This window comes from Aethalodelphis obliquidens, unplaced genomic scaffold (assembly GCF_003676395.1).
Source record: "Aethalodelphis obliquidens isolate GAN/ISIS:26980383/991018 unplaced genomic scaffold, ASM367639v1 scaffold16, whole genome shotgun sequence".
Lineage (NCBI taxonomy): Eukaryota > Metazoa > Chordata > Mammalia > Artiodactyla > Delphinidae > Aethalodelphis > Aethalodelphis obliquidens.
In genome coordinates, this window is record NW_020837960.1 from 13762764 (window position 1) to 13772423 (window position 9660).

Here is a 9660-nt window from a genome sequence, read left to right on the forward strand (position 1 = left end):
ATTGATTCATCTAAATAAGTTAGACAAGATGATCTCTTACCAAGACAAAGAAAGGGCTAAGCTCATCACCAAAATCTTTTTTGGGGAAAAGACTGGGTTTTGTTGAACTTATATATCATAAAACTATTATCAGCTGCTTACTGGATAGATAATTTATCCTGAATGATCGCAACATAAAAAAAGGCCATTTAAGAAAAGTCCATAGCAAACATCATTCTCAATGGTGAAAGACTAAAAGCTTTTCCTCTAAGGGACAAGGCAAGGATGCCCACTCTCACCACTTTTATTCAACACAGTACTGGAAGTCCTAGCCAGGGCAATTAGTCAAAAAAAATTTTAAAAAGGCATCCAAGTTGGAAAGAAAAAAGTAATTATCTCTACTTGCAGATGGCATGATCTTATATGTAGAAAACCCTATACGTTCCACAAAACAAAACAAACTGTTAGAACTAACAAATGAATTCAGCAAAGTTGCAGGATGCAAAATCAGCACACAAAATCAGTTGTGTTTCTATACAACAATGAACAATCTGAAAAGGAAATTTTAAAAAACAATTCCATCTACAATAGTATAAAAAAGAACAAAATAAAGCATAAAAATTACTTAACGTAAAAAATACTTAGGAATAAACCTAACCAAGGAGGTCAAAGACTTGTATACTGAAAACTACAAAACAATGCTGAAAGAAATTAAGATACAAATAAACAGAAAGACATTCCATGCTCAAGGACTGGAAGATTTAATACGGTTAAGATGTCCATATCATCCAAAGAGATCTACAGATTCAATGCAATCCCTATCAAAACCCCAAAGATAGTTTTTGCAGAAATATAAAAATTCATGCCAAATTTATAAGGAATTTCAAGGGAACTCAAATAGCCAAAATAATTTCAAAAAGTAGTAACAAAGAGGATTCATGCTTCTTGATTTCAAAATGTATTATAAAGCCACAGTAATCAAAACAGTGTGGTACTAGCAGAAAGACAGACAAGCAGACCAATGGAGTAAAAGAGAGCCCAGAAGTAAATCCTTGCATATATGGTCAAATGATCTTCAAGGGTGCCAAGAACATTCAATGGAGAAAGGAGAGTTCCTTCAAAAAATGGTGCTGGGAAAAGTGGTTTTCTACATGCAAAAAATGAAGTTGGACCTTTACCTTACACCACATACAAAAAATTAACTCAAAAGGCATTAAAGACTGAAATATAAGATCTAAGACTTAATAAAACTCCTACAAAAAAACATAGGGAAAAATCTTCATGACATTGGAGTTGGCAATGATTTCTTGGATACAACACCAAAATCGCATGCAACAAACATAAAATTGACAAATGGGACTACCTCATACTTTAAAAACTTCTGTGCATCAAAAAACACTATCAAGAGAATGAAAAGGCCACCTATGAAAAGGGAGAAAATATTTGCAAATCATATATCTGATAAGGGGTTAACATCCATAATTATAATGGATTCCTATAATTCAACAACAAAAATCAAATGGACTCAATTAAAAAATGTGTAAAGGAGGGCTTCCCTGGTAGCGCAGTGGTTGAGAGTCCGCCTGCCGATGCAGGGGACACGGGTTCATGTCCCGGTCCAGGGGGATCCCACATGCCACGGAGCGGCTGGGCCCGTGAGCCATGGCCGCTGAGCCTGCGCATCCGGAGCCTGTGCTCCGCAACAGGAGAGGCCACAACAGTGAGAGGCCCGCGTACGGCAAAAAAATAAATAAATAAAAAATGTGTAAAGGATTTAAATAGACATCGCTCCAAAGATGATATATAAGTGGCCAAAAAAAAAAGCAATGAAAAGATGTTAAACATCATCAATCATCAGCAAAACGCAAATCAAAACCACAGTATCAACTCATACCAGTTAGGATGGCTACTATCCAAAACACAGAAAATAAGTGTTGGTGAGGATGTGAAGAAATTGGAACTCTTGTACACTGTTAATGGTGTACAGCAGCTTGTATGGAAAACTGTATGAAAGTTCCTCAAAGAATTAAAAATTAAACTACCATATGATCCAGCAATCCCACTTCTGAGTACATTGCCAAACAAACTGAAAGAAGGGTCTTGAAGAGATGTGCACACCCATGTTCATAACAGCACTATTCACAATAGCCAAGAGGTGGAAGCAACCTATACGTTCATCAGCAAATGAATGGATAAACAAAACGTGGTATATAGACAATGGAATATTATTCAGCATTAAAAAGGAAAGTAATCCTGTCACATGCCACAACATGGATGAACCTTGAAGACCTTATGCTAAGTAAAATAAGCCAGTCACAAAAAGACAAAATGATTTCATTTATATGAGGTATCTAAAGGAGTCAAAATCAAAGAAACAGAAAAGTAGAACGATGTTTACTATGGACTGGGGAGCCGGGGGATAGGTGGGGGAGTGAAAAGGAGTTGTTTAAGGGTTATAGAGTTTCAGATTTGTAAGATGAAAAGGTTCTGAAGATCTATTTCATGTCACTGTGAATATACTGTATATACATATATATAGTATATATATATAAAAAACACTACCAAATTGACATTTAAAAATGGTTAAAATTAAGAAATTTTATGTTTTTTCAATCATAATGATTTATATGTTTTATAAACATATTAACATTGATTGAAGTATTGATATTTCAATATGGTAAGTATTAAATACTTATACATAGTTCAAAAACACTAAGTAATCCATTGTAGTAATGCCTAAAAGCTTCTGAATAGTAGTTTAGATTCTAAGAAAGTAAGATTATTAAAAATATACAATCCTACTTACCTTGGCTTGTCTCTTTTTTCTCTTTGTCTTTCAAAATCTCGTCCTCTGTCCTTTCCATCTCTTGGTTTTTCTTCTATCCTGTCTTTTACTTTATATTTTTCTTTATATTTTTTCCCCAGAGCAATATCTTCCTGTATAGGAGGGGGTGGGCTAGGAGTACGAGGTCCTTTCTTCTTACTTTGGTTGCTTTTTGAATTCCTGAACGTAACACAAAGCTATCAGAAGTCTAAAGACTTTTAGAAGGTCAAATAAATATTTTTTTCATTTTAACAAAGCACTTTTAAAAAATGGTAGCATTCCTTTTAATAACTTGCCATTTACTATTTTATATACTAGCAATCAATATCAAAAAAAATTTACTTGCTACCTACTTCATTAATACTGCTTATTATATAATTTTAAAGGGTATATTTCTGAGAAAAGATAAGAGGTGGAGTAGGAAGAGATTCTTTCAGGAAGGAAAATATCATAAAATAAAACAACTGCATGAACTGAATTTTTTTTTAAACCTTATTATAGAAAAGTAGATGAAAAAGTAAAAATCACCTATAATTCCATTACCCAAGTATAGCCAATGTTAACATCTTGGATATATGTCCACACTTTTTCCATGTCTCTTTCCCTTCTTCCCTCCCTGCCACCCCATACACACAGTCATAATACAATGTTTTGTAAAAATTTTTGTACTAAATATAGCATGGGTATCTTTCTATAACAAAAAAGTGGATTTTTTTTTTTTTTTTGCGGTACACGGCCTCTCACTGTTGTGGCCTCTCCCGTTGCGGAGCATAGGCTCCGGACGCACAGGCTCAGCAGCCATGGCTCACGGGCCTAGCTGCTCTGCGGCATGTGGGATCTTCCCGGACCAGGGCACGAACCCGTGTCCCCTGCATCAGCAGGCGGACTCTCAACCACTGCGCCACCAGGGAAGCCCAAAAAAGTGGATTTTGATAATTATTCTTATGGACTGTACAGAATTTCCTTTAATAGATATGCTCCATAACTTCTTTAAACAATTTCACATTGATAAGTTTTTCAGGTGGTTTCCATGTTTTCAGCATTATAAAGAACAATTACATCAACTATAAATGAAACCTTAAGCACTGTTAGTAAATATTCTTTTAAATCTTTGTTTTAAATCTTAAACATTCATTTAAATCTTTCCCAACTCTTAGATTACAGAGATTGATCCTTTAAATTTTAGAATTTTGTATTTCACGGTTAATCTACCTGGGATTGTTTTTTTGGGTCTAGACTATCCTCTTTAAAAGTTGGCATTTAAAAGCATTTTATCTAAAAGCTATAACTTTGAGCCTTTACACATTACAAATTGTCTGTCTTTACTTCCTACCCTGACAACAGTTTGAGCATTTTGGTGTCATATACTTTTCCCTCAGAGCTCTATAAATATTGTTACAATATTTTGTGGCATTTAGTGTTTTCGATGAAAAGTCCAAAGAGAGTTAATTTCTTTTCCTATGCAGGTTACCCAGCTTTTCTGACTAATAATTATTATATTATTCCTTGCAAACTAAAAATTTCATCAAGATAAGCATACATTCTTTTTTTAACCTTTTCTATCACTCAGTGTGCTGCTTCAATCTGAAACCCTAGTCTTTTACTCACTTTTTTTTCTATTTTTATTTCATCAATTCTCCATGTGACCCGAGTCTCTCTGGTTTGCTTTATTATAGTCACTGCATCTCCTAGATCACTCCTCCATTGTTTTCCATTATTCCATCTCTCCTTTTGCTTTCCAATATCTTAAAATATTGGAAATATCTTAAATGTGTTTTCAAATTCAGTAAATTTTCTTTTAGGTTGCACTCATTCTACTAATATTAAATTTGGCAATCTCTTTATTCTGCTATTTCCAGTTTTAAAAATCATTTTTCATCCAAAATATTTTTGTTCACAGATTGCTTTTATTTTCATGATCAACTGCTCTCAACAGATCAATCAATATCCTCTCAAATCATATTAAAATTTTGAATTAATTTCTTATTTAAATTTCTTCCTGTTTTCTGCAACACTGAATGTTCAGCCTGGTACGGAGTTTTTAAGTAGCCCTCTTCACACATCTGGTAAGTTTTCATCAGCTACTTATTTCACTAGTTATTGATATTTATAAATGACAACTTAAGCCAAAATCCTAGAACTTACTTCCTGTGACCTAGAGTTCTCTAATCCCAAGATGCCTTAGCTGTAAAAAAGGTAGCGGATAGTATCTTCCTCAAAATTGCTGGTAAGATTAAAAACAGATAAAAGCAACTGACTCATAGCAGGTATTCAGAAAATTTACCTCTCTTAGTCCTTATCCCTACTTCTTATTGTCATAGATAGGGTCAACCATCTAGCAAACCAGAAGTTATTAAAATATGACCAAATCTACTTTTCATCTTTGTCTTCTGCCAAAACGATTATTAGTTACATATCTCACTGCATATTTATGAAGTGACTCAAATTTTTAATGTATTTAACAGATAAGTGATGTGTCTACATTTCTACATATTTTTCCACTTAAAAGACACACACTGATCAATAATTGGTAGATAGTAACAAAAATTACTTAAAAAACCATTTTCAAGATAAAATGATAGAGAAGTTCTTGACACAGACTGTATTTTCACATCATTGCCTGTGACAGAAACTAGCTAGGTGTTTACTACACTTTTGTCCTGGCCATACTGTTGAACCATACTGTCTAGACTGTTCTGAAGTTAGATGTGGCCAAATGACCGAGCTCTGGCCAAAAAGAATGTGAGTGAAAGTGATGTACACCACTTCCAGGCCTAACTAACAAGACTCTCATACTCCAGGTAATTGTAAACTATGCAACTAAATAAGTGCAATACTCTTAATTTTTTTCTTCTTTGGTGTCCTCAAAAACCTAAGAAAGTAAAGCCATGGTCAGAAGGAGCCTAGGTACTGAAGCTGCATGTATAGAAGAGTCACCTATTAATCAGAAACACCCACTTCTTACTTGAGTGAGAAATAAACTTCTGTTGTGTTAAATTCACATTCTGGGATTAAGCTATTATAACCACCAGGATTATGCCAGTACACTCACAAAAGTGCAGAATTTCTTCAAATACCTTAAAAAATATATGTAGTTGGAAAACATAGTTGTGTTACAGAGTTTGCAAGTAACTTCCAACAGAATGGGCCAAAGTTGATTTTGTGCATTCTGAAGTCAACAAGATCTTTCAACATTTTTTTTTTTAAGTCAAATGATTATCCTTTAGTGGCAAAGAGCCCACTTCCTATTTGTGGCACACAGCTCAATTATCTACTTCTATCACTTTTAGAGCCTTTTTCTCTCTCTCCCCAAAACTTATTTTTTTTGAATAGCTTTTGACATACTTCACATGTTTCAGCTTAAAGCTTTCCATCAGGCTCTCTCTCACAATAAATGTCTAAGAAAACTGCCAATTTTCACAGAGAAGTGTGAGTCTTAATTTGTCTGTGATTATCTCTGTCTACTCAATATGATAATCATGTAAAACCAAGGAGTTTGTTTACCTGACTGTCACCTCAGTTGATTTACTGGCATTGGCTGCAACATTCCATTGAATTTTAACTGATTCCAATCCTTAACTTGTTGAATGTATTCAGTTTATAGTATGATCCACAATGTAACTAAAAGTTGATGGTCTGACCCACTCTAGGCAATGTAAACTGCACAACTACAGAAATGCTATATCCAATTCAGTGTTTTCTTTGTACCTTTAATGTACTGTTTTCCAGATCCTTCTGCTTCTATTATTAAATTAATGGTGCATCTTAAAGTCAATATCTTATAATACAGAAATATAGTAGTTAAATCAATGTGAGTAATTATTATGCTCAATATTCATCAAAGTATAAGTGAGTTACTAACAAAGCAGTAAGAGAAGACTACATGAAAACGAACAGGATGAAACTAACCCTTCATCTAAATAGTTATAGAAACTTTCTATGAAGAGATTAAGTTTTGAAGATTTTATAAATATTTAGAAAGGATTAGAAAATGAAAAGGAGTATTTCTGGTATGCTGGCGGTTTTTTGGGAAATGAATGGAATTGAGGGAAAATTATATAATTGGTTAATCAAAAGAATAAAGAGCAAGTGGGGTAAATCATATCACTGTATAGTTCAACTTCTTTCATATCCCTTTATTCAATCTTAGGCACAAAGGAGAGAATCAAGTCAACTGTACAGAGTGCCTTATTACAATACAAAGCTCTTTGCAGAGTAGGTGCTGTGGGGAGATAGAACAGTGAACCATGAAGACTGCAATCTTCAAGGAGCTTAAATTTAATAGAGGTTGTAAAACATATGTGCCACAGCTAAAATATAATACAAATAGCAATTAGTATTAAGTGAGAGGTATAAATAAAATCTGATATATAAAGGGAACAGAAATTATGTTCAGTAAGGAGAAATGGGAAAACTTAATGGAAAGACAGAATTTGAGCTAGACATTGATGGACTGAAGGTGATGAGTGTAGGAAGAAGGCTGGACGAAAATATGGACCAGAGTGGAAACAGTGGAAAGATCAAAGTATGAATGCTATTCTAAAAAATCTGAATTTCAGTCAAACTACTAAATTTTTCAATGGCATAATAAATTAATTGTAATTGTTATTTTAAGATTTCTCTCACAACATCTGTAAAGTGAAGGGTTAGGGCAGCTGAATGAAAATGTTTATATGTGTGGCAGAATGGACACTAGACAAATAGAGTTAGTAGGATGATATAATAAACTAGGTAAAAAGTAAATGGAATCTAGAATAGGGTTAAAGCCTCTAGAAACTAGAAGGAGACAACTATGAGTTTCATTATGGGTTCAAATAGACATTTGCCAACTGGTCAAATATTGGGAAGAGGTTTTTAGTTTAGCCTTTTTCTTAAATAATAAATTAGTGTATATCCTTTAATAAAATTTAAATAGTCCACAGTGACATTAAATGAAAAGGTATCTCCTGCCTTATTCTCAACCCCTCAATGTAATTTATTTCTATCTTTATTCTTTCAATTTACTACAATAATTCTAAATAATATATTCATACTGCTTCATACATACTATAAAGAATTTAATCTCTTGATCATGTACACAAGGAGACAAGAATGTTCATTGTGCATAATCTGTAAGAGCTAAAACCTGAAATCAACTTAAACGTTCAACAAAAGAAAAGTAGATAAATACATAAATACTAATATGAAAGAACTACAGCTACATATATTGATATAGATAAATGTAAAAAAAATGCTAAGTGAAAAAGTTACAGAAGAAAAGTTGTATCTATGTTAAGATTAAATAGATGAAAGTAATACTATATATTGTAAGATAATACGTATTATGGAAGTATAAACACACATGCATAGGTATCATAAACAACAAATTCAAGAGGGAAGGACCAGAAATATAGTTGTTTATTCTTAAAAAATAAAAAGCTCTGAAGCATATACAGATGGGACACAAACCTTTGCTTTATTGTTCTCTATAATTTTCTTTTAAATGGAAACTTTTCACACTTTTTTCTTAGAAGAAAAAAGTTTACATTAAATACTGAATGTATTAAAAGTATCTTTATGTAATCTACCAAGTAATTCTTTTGAATATCACTTCAGAAAAAGCTATTTCATTCTGGCACTATTTATCACCCTACTGACCTCTGCTGGTCCAGCAAGGGAGAGGATACTGCAGTTGTCTTCCTGTCTTTCTTGCTAGTTGAAGATGACGACTTAGGGCTTGATTTTCGCTTTGGAGATTTGCTAGACTTTCTTAGAGAAGGTGATGGAGATAACTTTGATCTAACCACTTCTGGTGAAACCTTCCAAAAGAATTCAGTAACTCAATTCAGAAACTCTTCCAATCATGGTTGTTATAATCAGACAACAAAGCACGTGTTTTTAAATTATACCAAACTTCAGATGAAGTATTAAGTGTTATGATAGCGACCACATATTAATATTAGTCTGGCTCCTGAACCTATGCTGTTAACCAATACTAACTGCCCCAACATAACACTAATATCAATAAAGCAAACTAAAATTATGAAATTTCAAAATCTCCTCAGAAAAAAAAATTATATTCAAATATATTGTATCTTTCTACTCTTTAAAAAAGAAACAAGTATTCTAGAAATAGCATGGGCCTAAAAACCAGATGTACATAGATTCAAGTCCCATTTTACATTAGCTGGTGACTCCAGGCAACAGAAACTCAGTTTTGTTTATTCAATAACAAATATATGTCCTATTTATCTAATAGAGAAATGTGAAGATAGATTAACATATGTGAAGTATCGATATCCTAATACAACTTAAGATGTAGCAAGCAGCTAATGAGTTCTCTGATCAATACTCATTTTGATGTTAATTACTAACAAATTTCAATAAATAGCATACCTCCTTTTTAATAATAATTTCTTCTCTTTTCTCCATGTTTTCTTGTTCCAGCTTCATTAATTCCCTCTGTATCTTTTGACGCTTCATTTCCAATGACAACTCATGAACATAATCATAATTAATATCTCCATTGTCAGAATCTTTAAAATAAAAATTCCATTACTTGTCGGAAACTATAATTATCTATACCAAAAATTAGAGAAAAATTTTCAACTATTTTTTATACAAATTAAAATGGTAGATTCTTTAACAAGAACAACATACTTCAAAAAGATAAAAGAAATATACACTGTTTCTATAAAGAATTAAAATCAATATGGCTAATTTCTTTATGAAAACAAACATTTTTAAGGTTCCTGGGTTTTCTGGAAGTGATTTTGGGCTGTTTGGGTTTTTGGTTAGGAGACGGAATTTTTAAAAGATACAATTAGGGCTTCCCTGGTGGCGCAGTGGTTGAGAGTCCTCCTGCCGATGCAGGGGAC

General features: G+C 33.0%; 1 protein-coding gene across 10 annotated transcripts in view; it reads right to left on the reverse strand.

The window, feature by feature from the left end:
• The window catches only part of ZC3H13 (zinc finger CCCH-type containing 13), a 91423-nt gene that overhangs the window by 45110 nt on the left and 36653 nt on the right, over positions 1 to 9660 (reverse strand). For 9 of the 10 annotated variants that reach the window (XM_027116243.1, XM_027116239.1, XM_027116245.1 and 6 more), the window contains 3 exons: positions 9179 to 9318; positions 8441 to 8601; positions 2786 to 2983 (listed from right to left, as the gene is read on the reverse strand). The exons of the other annotated variant lie outside the window; for it this stretch is intronic. In XM_027116243.1, the coding sequence (XP_026972044.1) occupies positions 2786 to 2983; positions 8441 to 8601; positions 9179 to 9318 (499 nt within the window). The remainder of the gene's footprint in view (positions 1 to 2785; positions 2984 to 8440; positions 8602 to 9178; positions 9319 to 9660) is intronic. 10 annotated transcript variants of the gene reach the window in all.